Raw genomic sequence first — 15,520 nt, forward strand, 5'->3', positions numbered from 1 at the left:
CTGCACTGGAAGCAGAACTTATGCATGCATGTGTGTGCAAGGCAGAGGAGGAGGGAAGGAGCTCCTTCCCTGGACTTTCTAACACACCCTTTATCGTTAGGACTGGGAGAGCACATTGGCAACCCAAGGCCATATTTCAAAGCCTACAGGGAGTTTAAAACCCCAGTTATCTGGCTGGACGCCAGAGGCTGGAGGTATTTCTTTCACAGTTGTGTCTCTCTGCTCATGAAAACTCTTCCTTAAGCCTGATGTACACAGAGGCTTTGCTGATGGGTGATTTGGGAGCACTTGAGTGAGCCCACATCCTGTGCTGTTGACAAAGAAGGCGCGAACTGGCCTAAGCCAGAAGTGGGCAGAGGGATAGTCTCCTTTGGGAGAACTTAGATGAGGAACAGCACATCTCCATAAAGAACAGAAAGGGAAGCCGAGCCCTATGTGAACCATGACCAGCAGGACAGAATAGGTACTGAATAGGAGAAAGAGGGAAAGGACATGCCATGCTCTCTTATCCTAGCGCCCAGAGAGACTCCAATGTGGGGGAGAGGACAAGGCAGGAGACACAAGAGGAGAGGAGGCCTCTGAAGACACTCCCTATAATAAATGCCTTGGGTGAGATGAGCACTGGAGGCTGGAGTCACCCGCTGTTGTCTCCTGCTCCAGGGCTGAGACTGCAGCTCTGCCCATGTCTCCGCATTCCTCAGGGAGTTTCCATCAAGGATGAGGCTGTCCTTCCCCTTCCTCCCTCCTCTTCCTCCATGGTTTTGTTCTCCAGCAAACAGCACAGCTTGGCTGCAAGCTGAAGGCAGAGGGTGATGGGGTCTATGTGAGCCATGAGGGGCTCTGCTCACAGTAGTTTGCTCAGCAGCAGGGGCAGACATGTCCCTGCCCTGTCCCCTACCCACACAGGGAGAGGGCTGGAGTGAGGGGGTGGCCTCATGGGAGTCTTTGGGGTGTTTGCAGTTGGCTTCTCCCCTTTGCCAGAGCCCAGCTGTGCACAGAAGGTACAGCGCCTCATGGGGGTCAGACCTGGGGGTCACTCTGCATCAGCTCCGGGCAGCATTTGATGTCCAGCTTGGATGCTGGGTATTAAACAGAAAGGAACAGCGAGTCTGTGGTGAGGGACTGGTGACAGACAGGTGGACAGACACTGATTCTAAGGGAGTTGCAGCCCCAGAGCTCTGCAGGGAAACTCCTTGCAGATTCTGTACCCACACCTGACCCACACTCACCCAACCAAGTCCCAAAACTGTCCTGTGCTTATGGGCTGTGAATCACAGCAGCAACTGTTTTCTCTGAGCCTCAGCTCTTGCCCACCTTGCCTTGTTATAGCAGATCAAACATCCTGTTACCAAACTGTGCATTTGTAACCCAGTAGTTACTTTTATCCCCTCCTCGATGAGTCTCCTAGAGGGTCTTTCATCACTCTACGATAAGCAGGCTGGTGAATAAGGAGCGAGGGGCACAGAGGTCTGAAACGGATGTTTCTTGTGAAGTGAGTCACAAGAGGGGCTGGAGTTCAGCCAGGAGAGCCTGCAGGGTGAAGCGCACGTACGATGGCCCCTCTCACTTAGGTTAAGGTGAACCAAGTTTCCGAGAAGCAGCCACCAGAGCACAGACACAATGCAAACCCCTTCCACCACGGGACCTTTCTTCCTTTGCTTTTCTCTGGTACTGTGGAAAGAGATAAATATTCACCCTGCTTTCCCTTCCCTTACTGCACGATTGCTATTAGTGGCACAGACCTTGTGCTTCACTTGCATTTTATCACCTTTGCATCAGGGCACGGGAAAGTTCAGGCTCACGCTGGGAAACACACGCTTGGATGAGGATGACGTGGCAGGACATCAACAGCCGCTGGGGTGCTTGGGGACGAGGGCTGTTCACTGGAACTACTGACATGCCAAGAAAAGGTGTGTCTAATTCACTGGCCAGCTCCTCTGCCTATACACGCCTGCGTGAAGCTGGTATGCAGTGACGGCACTGTGTGTTCTCGGTGGCTGCTTTCAGGAAACCCGAGTGGTCACGCATGTTTTCTCTGATAAGGATCTCACCACGCCCATGCAGAGAGTGCTGCCCCAGTGTTAAAGAGGAGCGGGACTGTGACTCCTCACTCTCGATCTAAGGCACTTAGTCAGTGCCTCGGTTTCCCCAGCTCTAAAATGGGGTTAGTAATACATCGTTGAGATTATGTGTTTCTCAGATGTGGGATTTCATAGACAGCTGTAAAAGGAAATTTCTTGTACTGAAGAGAAGTTTCATGGTACTTTGAGAGTCTGAAAAGACTGTATTGAAAGGCTTATTTTATTATTTATTGCATCGGAGTGATTGAAAAAAACTGTTTTAAAGGAGTGTGTGCACGCATCATACCTATGTGTATAGTATCCATACACACATACACACACACACAGTTTTTACTTACCAATCCTTTAAGCTCATATCTACTAGAAAATTCCTTTGCTTTCCTATGTTCTTTTAATCCTATATATTGCCTGCTTGAAAAGTCACAGGTTGCTCAGAAGTCTTACTGTTTTCCTTGGGGTTGCCAAGCTAACTCCAAGCTAACTCCAAGCTAACTCCTAGGGTTTTGTGACCATATGAGCATGGCTGGAGTGGTACGTTACAGCTGACACACACTGCTCTGTAATTCATGCGTGTACACATCTCATGTCCAAGGAGCACTGCTCCGGAAATGAAGACACTTAGAGGCCATGGATGGTGGTGTATGAAGCAGGAAAATGGAGCGGGTACAACCAGGAGGGAGGAGTGGGAAGGATTGGGCAGACAAGCCCATGGAGTCTTCCACAGCAGCAGAAGAGCTCTTAGGAAAACCCCTCCTGAAGCTCTCCATCATCTCTGGCTCCTGAGCCATGCCCGTTGGCCAAACCCTTGGCCCTGAACACGACAGTCATCTCACTGACTGCTTGCTTGCTTGCAGATTTCATGCATTAGTGCACAGCATCACCGCTTCCCTCTTGCTCAAGGCCCTCTGCCACACTATATATTAGACACTGTGGAAGTAAAGGGAGGACGCAACCCTTCCCTGCTCACGGGACTGCGACTTCATTGGGGTGTTGCTGCAAGAATGGTTTTGTAGGTAGATAGATGAAAAGCAGCTATGATCCTCTCAAGACTGGCAGTAGTTTCTATCACTCTCTGTAACATAATGGCTTGGCTTTAATGCAGAGCACAGACCACCTTGTGTTAATGAGTAATAAAAGCAATCGACCTGTAGTGCATTCATCTCTTAGCTGGGAGTGTGTGTAGTTGAGGTGATAAGGCTGTTGCATTAGCAAAGTTATGCTGCACAGTTTAAGAACCCTACAAGGCCAAGCTCTGATAATTAAGTATTAGGATACCCTAATACTTTTGTTAGTGTCGAAGTACTGTAAATGTTAAGTGAGCCAAGAGAATGCGATATGGTTAGCATATATAGTACAGCCTACAAATCCATTTGCAAGCTACACTGAGTCATGTCAGCCAGGGTTTAGGCTATACAAAGACATCTTGGGAGATTATTTTGGGAGGGCTGTTTTCCAAAGCTGAGGGGACATAGAATCATAGAATCGTCAAGGTTGGAAAAGACCCTCGAGATCACCGAGTCCAACTGTCAACCTATCACTGCCAAGTCCATCTACATCATGTCTTCAAGCACCGTATCTATCCGTTCTTTAAATACCTCCAGGGATGGAGACTCAACCACTTCCCTGGGCAGCCTGTTCCAATGCTTGACCACCCTCTCGGTGAAGAAGTGTATTCTTTCCAGTAACTCCAGCAGTTTCCATGGGACTGTTTGGAGACATGGACCTAAAGAAGGAGCAGACATTGGATTGGCCTCTCTGTCAGGTGAAAATCACAAACCATCTTCATTGTGTTGGATGCTCTGGAGCAGCTTTACACCAGGGAAAACTGGAGGATCCTGACCTGCTCTGCTGCCAAGGCCAGGATGCTCCTGAGCCCTGAGCTAGCTGCAAATGGCTGGTGTGAAGCCACTTCCCGTCCCCCAGTGACTCACGGCCAGGGAAGCGCTGGTATCCTGCTCTAGGAAGGGTCACTCGCCTGCCCTGCTCTGCAGGGAGGGTGAACACAGGGAGGTGGATGGAGCTGGGACATCAACACGAATTGCTGGGCATGCGGAAAATAAACAAGAGTTTGCCAGGACTGCCATGACAGCTATGGAGAGATGGAGTGAAGCACAGACAGCACTGGCACCTGGACACGCTGTCTTCATCCCTTAGTGGAATTTGCTCCTTGGGCTGACATGCGTGGACATTTGATGTGCTAAGCGGGAAGAAGAGAGTATGATGTGCCCAATACAAAAGCTTAGAAGCACCACTCTGGCTATTACCATGGTCCTGCTGTTCCCTTGGGAGTTTTTTGCTTTCTACCTCAGTCATGCTTGTATTGGGCACAATTTCACCATGCACCAAATGAGGAAAAATGGCCCTGTTCTCCCAGCTGAGCTTATCCTCTCTGAAAGAGGCTTGTATTTGGGTGCAGGACAGAATGAGAAAGCAGGGAGGTCCATATGGCTATAATACATTTGCTGGTTAATTCTCTGCTACTGTAAAACTCTGCTCTTGCCACCTCTAACAACTTAATTCTGTTTGTGGAAGGTGCTCTCAGATTTTCCAGGCCTTTTCTGAGCTCACCACACCACTTTTTCTGCGTTACTACTAATAACGACTGGCTAGGATACCTTGTTTTGAAAACCGGTGCAGCCACAGGTTAATTACCACAGTGCAAGACAAGCATAGGAAGATGATGCATGTTATCAGTACCTGTCTCATATCAATGCAACCTATATCTATGTGGCTAATGAAAGTCATTATGCTTTATGGGACCTGCATGGCCAATGCCCTGTCCCTGTGGGTCAGAACTGTTGGAAACACAACTCTACCTTTGTCAAATAAAGCCATGATGTAAAGATCATGGGTATTTTTGCCTTATATAGACACTTGGATGCCAGAAAGCTCAGCAGAAAACATCATACCCACATAACCATATCAAGACATGCATCTGGCAGAGAAGGAAGAAGGAAAGTTCCTCACTTGTCAGCTTCTAAGAATGGAATTAGAAAACAGAGAGCAGAAAAGCTAAAGCAGCAGAGTCCTGCAGACCCTGGCCTTTTGACTTGGGACTTTTGTTCTCCACCCAGTGTCTTCCGAAGCATGTGCTGAGGACCTCTGTGGTGTGACCTGTGAGGAACAGAATGATCCCAGGATCAAGGCAAACGATTGTTAACTCTGGCAGTAAAACTGCCTCATGAGGTTATGATAGGAATTATACGGATTATATATTGTAAGAATAATAAAATTCTTATTGCTATTGTATTTGGAGGAAAATCTCGGAAAGAGAAAGCAAGCTTTGAGCAGTTCTGTAAAAGTACCGATTGGCTCCATCTGGAGGTGACAGCTGAGATGACAGACACCATCAGTTTCGGAAAGCAGATTGTAAGCAGAGCGAGAATCTGCTCCTGAGCCCTGTGTTGAAGACTTGCCCACTAAAGGCAGGTCTCCAGTCTTTTATGGCTTCTCCTTTCAAAAATAAAGATCACTGAGGATGTGATGGTTTCTGTGCATTTGCACCTTTGGGATTGGAGGAATTTCTAGTCCCACTCCCCCTTGGTTTTCCGGGGAGGTGCCCTGGAGCCCTGATGGGTCTCTCAGCGCTGCGTAAGAGGAGGCGTTGAGTGAGAAGCCTCCTTACAGAGACCCTGTCCTTCTGTCCCCGGCAGCCTGTGTGATCCCTGCTCACCCAGGGGGTCCTGCAGGAAAACAGGAAGGTTGCAATGGCAGTAAGCGAGTCAGGCAAAATCCAACCAAACCAAATCCCCCACATGGCACTGTCTTGGAAAGTTCAAGATTCCCACATGGGAGCTGGACTCAGGCCATGAACAAATTGAAGTCCAGGGCATGAGAAGTATCTAGGTTGAGCTTAAATGCAGAATAGAGAGCTCCATATCTGAGCTGGGATGATTGTTGGTGTTGGCTCTGAAGGCCCATGACTGCTACCTTTTCTCTTCCCTTTCCAGCGACATTGAACTAGATCATCACTGCATCAGAGACCAACAGGGTAAACAATAGGCCTGGGATCTACACCAAGACACTTTATAGTTGCTCACTGCTAAGGCATGAACCAATGTACAGGAACAAATGTGTGCGTGCACATGAGAGCTCTTCTGTGTGTCCCTTAGCAGTGCTCAAAACTTCTGTCTGAAGAACAAGTTTTGATTCTTTTTTTTAATTCCTACTTTGCCAAAACCTGCAATGATATCCGTTTTCCTTGCAAGTCCAGGACTCCAGTTACCTGCATGCCACTTCTGCACAACCCCATTTCTCTTCAGCCAGGCATGACAAGAGCTTTAACTGTGCAGGGCGGATTGGCTGCAGCAGCTCCCGTGGACGCTCTCGCCCTCCTCCCGTCCCCGTTGCAGGTCAGCATTGCTGCTGTGGCCATCACTAACGGATGGCATCTGCAGAAGTGAGAAGTTCCCACTGTTCATGGCGATGGGAAGAGTGTGGCAGTGACCTGGGACACTGAGGCTCTGCCTCTACCCCAGCTTTAAGAACAAAGGCTGGGCACCGTTCTTCTCACCCCTCTGGATGTGCTGAGCACCTGCTGGCATGAGGTTTTTCCTCCAGTATGTGGGCTGTTTTTTTGCTTTTTTCTCTACTGGGTTTTTGATAGCATCTACCTGGACAGACTGCTGGATGGTGAATGCTGATGATTCCCTGGAGGTAAGATTGGGATTAGGAGAGCCTGATCACCAAAACAAATGGGTCCTTGAGAAAGTTTCGTTCCTGGCATCATTGCTCCACTCTCATGTACTTTTTCCCTGTTGTGCTGGATGAAAGTGGATGAAAATGAAATGAATGACTCTGGCAGGAGCAGGGGGAAAGTGATATCTTGTGTAATTCTCCCTGCCAGACTTCATTATCCAGACTCTGCTCTCACTTAGTAAGTTCAGGAAAGGTCTACAGGCTCTAGGTTGAAATGTACATGAACTTGAGTGCGGTTATCCTGCATCTCCAGCCTGCGTGGATCTTTTGGAGATGTTTCTAATTCTGTAGGTCAGACTCCTTGGTGGAAAACTCCAGCGCGTACATCTGTGCTTTTCAGGTCTTTTTCTTAACAGCCATTGAGCTATAGGGCTAGCAGAAATTTATGGGGAGCATGGGGACTGGTGTCAGACCCAGCACTCAAAAATATCTTCTTGAACTTGGGCAGACATTAGCACTCTCATGTTAGAGAAAAGCATTGGCAAAAGTAAACTGCAAACAACAAAGGAGCAGAATGCTGCATACATGCAAACTGCGCCCCAGAGACTCCAGACCCCAAACCATCGTTGTTTCTCTAGCACTTGGTACTGCAAGTTTGTATTTTTCTTCCCAGAGCAGCCAGCCAGCACTTTCTATATATTTAAAGGCTGCAGGTCCACAGTGTGGGAATCTGCTCTCTGGTAAACTGGATACTTTATGCAGTGAAGGTGAAACACCTTCCAAGACACAGATTTTGGCTGAATATATCAGGAGGAAACTTTCTACCTGCTATCCAGCATAGGAAAGGAGAAGAGCTCCTCTGCACTCAATGCAACATCTAGCTGCATCACATCAAGTGATGAATTATCGGAAGAAAGAAGGCTAAAAGTGCTTACAAGAAAAATACCTTTCTTCTCTATGCCACATGAAATCCCGACAATCTGACTGCCAGTCTCACCCTGGAAGGTGATTGTAGATGCTGAGGTGGTCATAGATCCAGTGCTGTGAGGTTGCTGATGGTCAGTGCGTCTGCTCAGTGAGTGTCTTTATGGGGAAAACAGTGTGCACCCACTGATGCTGGCTGGAATATCACTCTTCGTTTATCATCTTAATTTAGGAGATATTTTAGATTAATTTCAGGAAGCAGTGAATCGCCTGGAGTCAGCTGAAGATATCAGTATACTCAGAAAAGCTAAAGGTATGCCAGATTGTGCCATTATTTCCAAGAAAATCAGAAGAGGGAACCCCAGCTCCTGAGTAAAGCGAGACCAGGAAAGAACCAGCCCGTTACCCTGAGGCTGTGTAACCTTGTCTTCTTGGCACAAAGGCACCTGGGCTGGGCTGTCACGAAGTGCTCCATTAACACCTGGTTTGGTTATTAGCAGCCACTACTCTCACATTCCTGCTCTGAGTGTGAATACTAAATAATGGAGAAAACCGCCCCCAGCCTTAATACCTGACTGACTGATCTCCTTAATGGCCCTAATGACTCACTGCCTCTCTAAATACGGGAATGCAAGTAAACTGTTCATGGCCAGAAACGCGTGGAGTCCACAGTGACTCCTGTTTTCAGCTGGTAAAGGGGCAATTCAGGCAACTTTTGATTTCGGGAGAAAGGAACTCCACCATCCAGCATAGAAAGTCGCCTGGCTTTGACCCTGGCCCGCAGCAGGTGGGGAGGAGGAAGCCCTCCCTGTGGTCCCACTGGAGAGGAGCAGCCCAGGAGATCGAGGCCGGGGAGCACCGGGAGCAGCCGCCTCCGGAGGGGCTGCGGGGGCCCCGGCCAGCGCTCCGCTCTCGCAGCCCCTCGCCTCCCGTTCACAACCAACCAGGTTACGGCAACACAGAAAGTGGTTTAAGCTGGTGCATTCCTTGTGAGCATCAAGACAAGCCTGGATCAATTTGTGCAATAGTTTGTGCTGGAAAGAAACCCTAATCTGCTTCCCAGCAAGCACTGTATTGTATACGCAGTCACTCCCTGTTGCAGGCGGATTAAAAATATTACCACTACTGTAAAACGCTGCCTGTTTTACTCTCGTGCTGGGCTTGTAATCATTGTATGTTGGCCTCTTTTTACAGTGCAGTAAAACACTGTGACTAACATTGCTCACATGTTTGTCTTCTGCGCTTTCCCCAGAAGGGGAAGTGTGTGCTTGTTCTGTCATTTTTTTGTATTAGAATTATTTTCGTATTAATTATACATTATGCATAGGATATAATTATATATATATATTACAGTCATTACGCAGTTTATGTTTTACATGCATACTTGTGTTAGGGAAAGCAGGTCGTGGCAATGTGTTTTGTAATCAAAGTGGGAGATGAGGAGTTTGGCCGTGATGCTTAACTTCTCGGGGAGTCCTTGGCTGGGCCCAGGTAAGCTGGAACAGATTTGCTATGGGGGGAAAGAGGTGATGGGGAAGTAGTGCTACCAACACGGTGCATGGGTCCGGCCATGGGATTGAGAAATCCATGCCCCCACATGACGCCCCAGCCAGCCCTGACCCCTCTCCCGTTTACAGCAGTGAGCTCCCGTGTGCTTGAGGATCTGTGCTGTCTGCGCAAGGGCAGATGCCCAAGGGTGGTTTGGGAGCAGATGAACAACCGGAAGGACAAATGGTGCACAAAGCAGAGGATGGCCAAGAAGGTTAAAAGGCAGATAGCAGAAACCGGACTAGCTCAATAGTGGCTCAGGCCGGCCACAGGCCCCTGCTCCGATGTCTGTTCCCACCAGTCCTGCAGCAGGCAATGGATACTTCTCCCTGGCTGTGCACGTGCTGCATAGAGATGGGCTGATCCCTGCTTCTGCCCGTGTTCAGCGCTAGCAGGAGTAGGTGACAACCGAAACATCCCAAGAAACACAAAACACTTAACAAGTTTTTTCTAGTGTGGGAAAGGGGTTGTTTCACAGGCTAGACCATGATAACAACTGTTGCACCTTAAGACCTGTGTTTTGTGTGGAGGCTGACAAAGCCTGGAATCCTGTTAGTCTCCTTATAAATAATATAGATGAAGATGCTGCTTGTAAAATTTAAAAAACAATAGTAATGTGAGCAAGTGAGGAAGTAACTGAGACTATTAGCTCAATACAGAGCAGTATCAATAAGCCTACAGTAGTTTGGGAGGAACATGAAATGATATAAATACAAGTGGAACAGAATGTAATTTAATAAAAATATGCTAATTTCAAGCACCGCCTGAACAGTGGTGAGTTAAGACAGAAGAGGAGCTGCAGCTGGATTAAGAGGGCCACAGTAAAACTTGCATCTAATATAAACATGGCAAATTTTTTTTACATGACAGTGTTCTCTTGAAAACCACAGAATCAATGAAACCAGGTTTTTCCAACACTGCTTCTCATTTTTTGTGGTATTTTTCATTAAACCTGCCCTGAAATTCTCAGTAATTGTAAGTGGTTTTCATTTTCATGAAACAAAACGTGTAGATTGTTTTCATTCAAACATAAATAATATCTTTTTTGCCAGTCTGAAGTAGTGAGTCATTTTTACTCACCTTTTATCCACGGTGCAGTATCACAGAGAGGGTGTACAGTTTGGCTCAGACATTGTATTGTGGAGAAAATATTGTGGTTGGCTATGGACTTCAGTGCATCCTGAATGAGACTTTATTAAGTGGCTGAGATATGTTATTATCTGCTTTGTGATTTCCACAGTGCAAGAGAAATGTATTTATTGTGTCATCCAAGCAAGCTTGGTCCCCTTCCCCTGCATGAAACCCATTCCCCGGGAGAGTTTCTCTTTCCATTAACTGCAGTGGGTGTCGCTGGCAGCAGTGGGGCAGGCTGCAGTCCAAAGTTGCACCGACATTAACTCTGCTCCTTGTATGAGCAATTCCAGGAATGTTTTAGAGGTGCTTGTTGCTGTATTTGCATTGGTAATGAAAATACCTCCCATATTAAAGTGATTTATGGAAGACTGGGCTGGGAACGGTATCTATGGCTTCAGGACAGCGGAGACGATTAGCCATGATGCTACTGCAATGTCTACTGAGTCTGGATGTCTCAGCGATGAGTGTGGCTTGGGCACGCGTGGTCCCATAGCCGGCAGCACACTGGGAGCCCCAGGGCCAGGATCAGCGCTGGCTGCCTCTCATTTTCCAGCCAGTGTTTACAGCTGAGTCATTTGGGGGCAGACCTCCACATGCGTCTGGAGAGGGGCTCACATCCACACCTCTGCTCTGCAGCAAAGCACTCCTTTACCCTGCCGCGGCCACCTCCCATTGCAGGCGCCTGGCTCCTGGTGCAATGCCTGCCCTGCCAGTCATCCTCTCCTCTGAGCTGCTCTTTCTTGGCAGGAGGATGATGTAAGGGGAGCATGGACAGCAAAGTCTCAGGTCGTCTGGTCCATAGCCCTGCCCAGCTCAGCCTAGACAAGCATTTGGCAAGGAGTGATCAAACCTGCTCTTAGATCTCTCCCACCAGCCACGTCCCAGCTCCTCCCAGAAATTTCCTTCAGAATTTTTATCCTTAACAATAGGAAGGTTTTTTTCCTAATGTCTAGTCTGAATTTCTTTTGTTCTAATTTAAAACCATTAGTGGGGACACAGAACACATTGTCCTTTTTTCTCCATCCTGCCACTTTTTTTGTTCTTCAAGCTAAACAACTCAGGTTTGCCATCAGCGTAACTGGATCAGGATTTCTGTTGAAAGGCATAGCTGACCGTCTGCTGTGTTTGTGGATATATTAACTTACGGTCTTCTTTCTCTTCTCAACCCACAGGTGAGTACAAAATGCCGTGGCCTGTGGTGGGAATGTGTCACAAATGTTTTTGACGGGATCCAAACCTGCGATGAGTATGACTCCATCTTCGCCGAGCATCCTGGTATGTAAGAGTCAAAGGTGTTTCTACAAGTGGTGGGGACACCTGAGTGTAGACAAAAAGAGCATCTGTTCTTCTCAGTGACAGATGATTTGGTGCACATACGTATTAGAGCCATGTTTCTTTTCTCAGTGAGGTATTAATCCCAGGGGAAGATGCAGAAAGCTTCACCCCAGAAAAAAACGTTCCCACGGGATCATTACCCACCCACATTTCTATTCCTTGTGCACTGGAATGATCTGCTTTTGTCCTGCAGTGAAGCTGGTGCTGACCCGAGCCATGATGATCACAGCAGATATCCTGGCAGGATTTGGATTTCTCTTCCTCCTCCTGGGACTGGACTGCGTGAAATTCCTTCCCGATGAGCCGCTGATCAAGCTGCGCATCTGCCTGGTGTCTGGAGTTACATTGCTCATCGCAGGTATTCATCTGCTGCACCCCCATGCTGCAGAACACCCTTTAGCAAAGGGGGGAAGCTTTAAAGCCTTCTCTTACTTTGGGGAGAGGAGTTTCTAGAGGGTAAACATGGTGGAAGGATCTTTATTTGCTTTATTTGTGCAATATAGCTTCCTCTGTTCACTGCCTGCCCCTAACAGCACATAGTTATCTGCTTTCATTTCATGTATTGACCAGGTGACTTGGCTCTGAGTTGACTGACTTCCATTTACTGCTGTTTCACTGTGAAGAAGTCAGCTTTGTTGATGAGGCAAAGAGACCTAATTGTTGAAGGACTAGAAAGTCCTGGCATCGTGGTTTGGTTCCTGGCTCTGCCACAGATTGTGTGACCTTGGGCAAGTCACTTAGCCCAAAATCTCTGCAGCTGATCTCTAATAAAATGATAATAACACATCCCTCCCTCCTAGGTGATAAATACCCAACTGACTGAGGTGGTTTGCTGTTACAGCCAGTCGGAGAGTTTTAAATGCAAAAATAAATAGACAGCCAACTAGGTACCAAGTAATTTCATTTGACTTTATGCCAATATTGAGTATCTACCTCTGCTTCAGTGTAAGCAGATTTAACACATAACTCACCCCAGCCACTGGGAGCACATGTAAAGCACTCTGAGATGTTCTTTTAAACATCCTCCATTCACCTCCCAAAGCTTGTCTGAAAAACACCATCAAAGTTCTGAAAGTCAAAACGGATTAGAAAATTAAATTCTTGAAGCAACTTCACAACAAGTTGATAACCAAGCTGAGAAGGGAGGAGCTTTCTGCCTTTTACTGCAGAAACCTGAGTGCTGCCAACCGGCACCAATGGTGTGTGTGAGTGCCAGGCCGCAAGGCACAACCTCTGCCTGACAGCGCTCCAGCTGGTATCAGTAGGAGCCAGGGTGAATCCACCAAAGTGGCTGGGCTGAGACTGAACAGGGGCCAAAACCTGCCATCCGAGGAAGGTCTTCCCATCCTAAAGTCTGACCCAGCAAACAGCAGGCTATAGCTCCAGATTTTGTTTGTGATCTCCTTGTGGTCCATCTGGGAGCTCTGTATGGCACCTCCCTCCTGTCCTGCAGGTCTCCCAGGCATTACCGGCTCGGTGTGGTATGCCATTGATGTCTACGTGGAGCGCTCCTCTCTGGTCTTCCACAACGTGTTTCTGGGCATCCAGTACAAGTTTGGCTGGTCGTGCTGGCTCGGCATGGCGGGGTCACTCGGCTGTTTCTTATCCGGGGCCCTGCTCACCTGCTGCATGTATCTCTTCAGAGGTGAGGAACTGTGGCTGGGCTGAAACACAGTTCAGAGACAGAGCCATTGCTTTGGGCGTGCTACAGGCACACGGGGTGGGGAAAGTCCTTCAGGGACGTCCTTCAGGATGGTTGCTCATCCCCAGCAGCAATATCTTCGGCTGTAAAATGGGAATAGTGTTATTTCAGCAGCTCTAGAAAGCACATGAAGGTCTTCAGGTGGGAGCTGAGGTGTAAGTATGACATAAAATGTGTTATTATGTCATATCTTGGAGTGCTGCTTTCTCTGCATTTCGAGGCTTTGTAGCTGAAAGTCACCAAGCACTCATTAGCAGATCCTGTTTCTCTCCCTGTGCCTCACAGAGACCAGCTCTGGAAGACTCCACTCTACCTACTCCTTGAGGAAAGGCTATTCCTCAGCTGGAACAATTGTAACAAACATGCATTTGCCATCCTCACAAACAGCTACTGCCAAAATGTATGCAGTGGATACAAGAGTGTGAGAGGGAGGTAAGTGCTCCAGAAAGAGCTCTACTTTTATTTGTAGTGGATTGCACAGAGACCCAAGCTCCTGTGGTTGTGATACAGATGCAAAGTTAAATTTCAAGGACGTCCTACTGTATGCTACAATGTTTGCATTATGAGAGCTTCAAAAAAACCTTCCTTCAAGAAAGTAATCTCTGAGAAGATCTTGCTTTAGGGAATCCTATGTCTTGAGCACTGAGGCCACTTGCATAAGCACAGACTGAAATAACAAACTCTTTCAGCATTTGGCTCAACACTATCGGTACGAGTGAGATAAATCAGCCGCTCCTGGATGAGACCCCAGTGTTCCGCATGAAGATCCCCAGACTGTAAGATGGGTCTGTTCCATGTCTGGCGATGTGTCGACAGAAAATACAGGTGAAGAGAGGGACTGGTCATCTGGCCAACATCTGGACCCTGTGCACCCAGCATGGGGGTCTGCTCTTCTTAAAGGCAGCTGGAGAGTTCAGCAGAAGATACAGAGCTGTGTTAAATGCCTGGCCCTCTCTTTGGCCCATGAACCTCTGCACTGAGAAAACACTGCAAATTCAGGTGCATTCTTCCCTGCAAAATACAGTCCTTCTCAGTAAGTGTTAAAATGTACATTACAGATGCTCTAGACTTACTGAGATCTGGAAATTGCCAGCTTCTTTCTGCTTAGTAAAAATTTTGCCTGAACAAAGACAAAGTGAGTGAAGATCCAATATCTGACCTTGTGCATGACAATATGTCTATACCAGCTAGAAACTAAGATAAACGATAGTAAAATCTGTTGTCCCTTTCTATTCAAAAGATATTTAAATCCAGTTCAGGACTGCTGTCCCCTGCTGCAATCCAGGCTGCCATAGGCTGGGTGAGGCTAGTGCATCAGCCACGTCTTCACTCGGGTTGGTGAAAAAACCCAGCGTGGTTTAACACATTCACCAAAGATGGACGCAAAAGTGCTGACAGCCCTTCCATGCCTTTGAAGGAAAGAGAAGCTGAAACACAGTTTTCTTAGGCTTGGTAGGAACTGCCCAAACCCAGCCTTTTCTACCATGGGCACCACATCATATGGTCATGGGCACCGCATCATATGGTCATGGGCACCAAGGGCTGAGAAAAGGCTCTCAGCACAAATATACCTGTTCAGGGGCAGTGGAGGAACAACAGTGGAGGCTCAGGAGGCTGTGCGCAGCCGTGGGTACTGAGGCTCCACCAGAGGTAGGCTTCCTCCACTGACTGCTGGGTGGGGAGACTGGATGGAGAAACTCCCTTCCTCCCCACAGGCAGTATGAAGTGAATCCTCATGTTATGAGGGCCAGAGGGAGATGGGATGGCTGTGGATGGAGTGGGCTATGTCCCAAAGAGCACCTCTGATAGCCCCTACAATGGAAGATGAGGGGCTGAGTCCTCTCACGGATTTTCCTGGAAGCAGCATCTTGTGCTGCAGCACAGAACTGACCAGCAATGGTAAAACATAACCCAACCCTGACATGGCTCCTAATCAAATAACACTCAGGCCCTGGGACAGACGGGACAACAGCAGGTCCATATGGTTTTGCTATGGGCTCAAGCACCTCCACAAGGCTCAGACCATAATGCGACCGTCTCAGCAAGACTACTCGTGGCAGCACTGCTGCCCAGGCGAGGGAGGCTTTGTGCCTGCAGAGTTCATGCTGCTTTGGTTGGCAGACATTTATGTTAGCCAAACTGAAAGCAACTTATTGCC

General features: G+C 47.9%; 1 protein-coding gene across 1 annotated transcript; it reads left to right on the forward strand.

The window, feature by feature from the left end:
- Positions 1 to 6,623: 6,623 nt before the first annotated feature.
- On the forward strand, positions 6,624 to 13,787 carry CLDN16 (claudin 16; the record flags this gene model as incomplete). The annotated part of the gene is made up of 5 exons (XM_082319977.1): positions 6,624 to 6,737; positions 11,498 to 11,600; positions 11,854 to 12,018; positions 13,114 to 13,305; positions 13,648 to 13,787. 5 exons carry the CDS (start codon positions 6,624 to 6,626, stop codon positions 13,785 to 13,787), a joined length of 714 nt encoding a protein of 237 aa, XP_082176103.1.
- Positions 13,788 to 15,520: the final 1,733 nt, after the last annotated feature.

The sequence above is a fragment of the Platalea leucorodia genome (genome assembly GCF_965183815.1).
Source record: "Platalea leucorodia genome assembly, chromosome: 8".
Lineage (NCBI taxonomy): Eukaryota > Metazoa > Chordata > Aves > Pelecaniformes > Threskiornithidae > Platalea > Platalea leucorodia.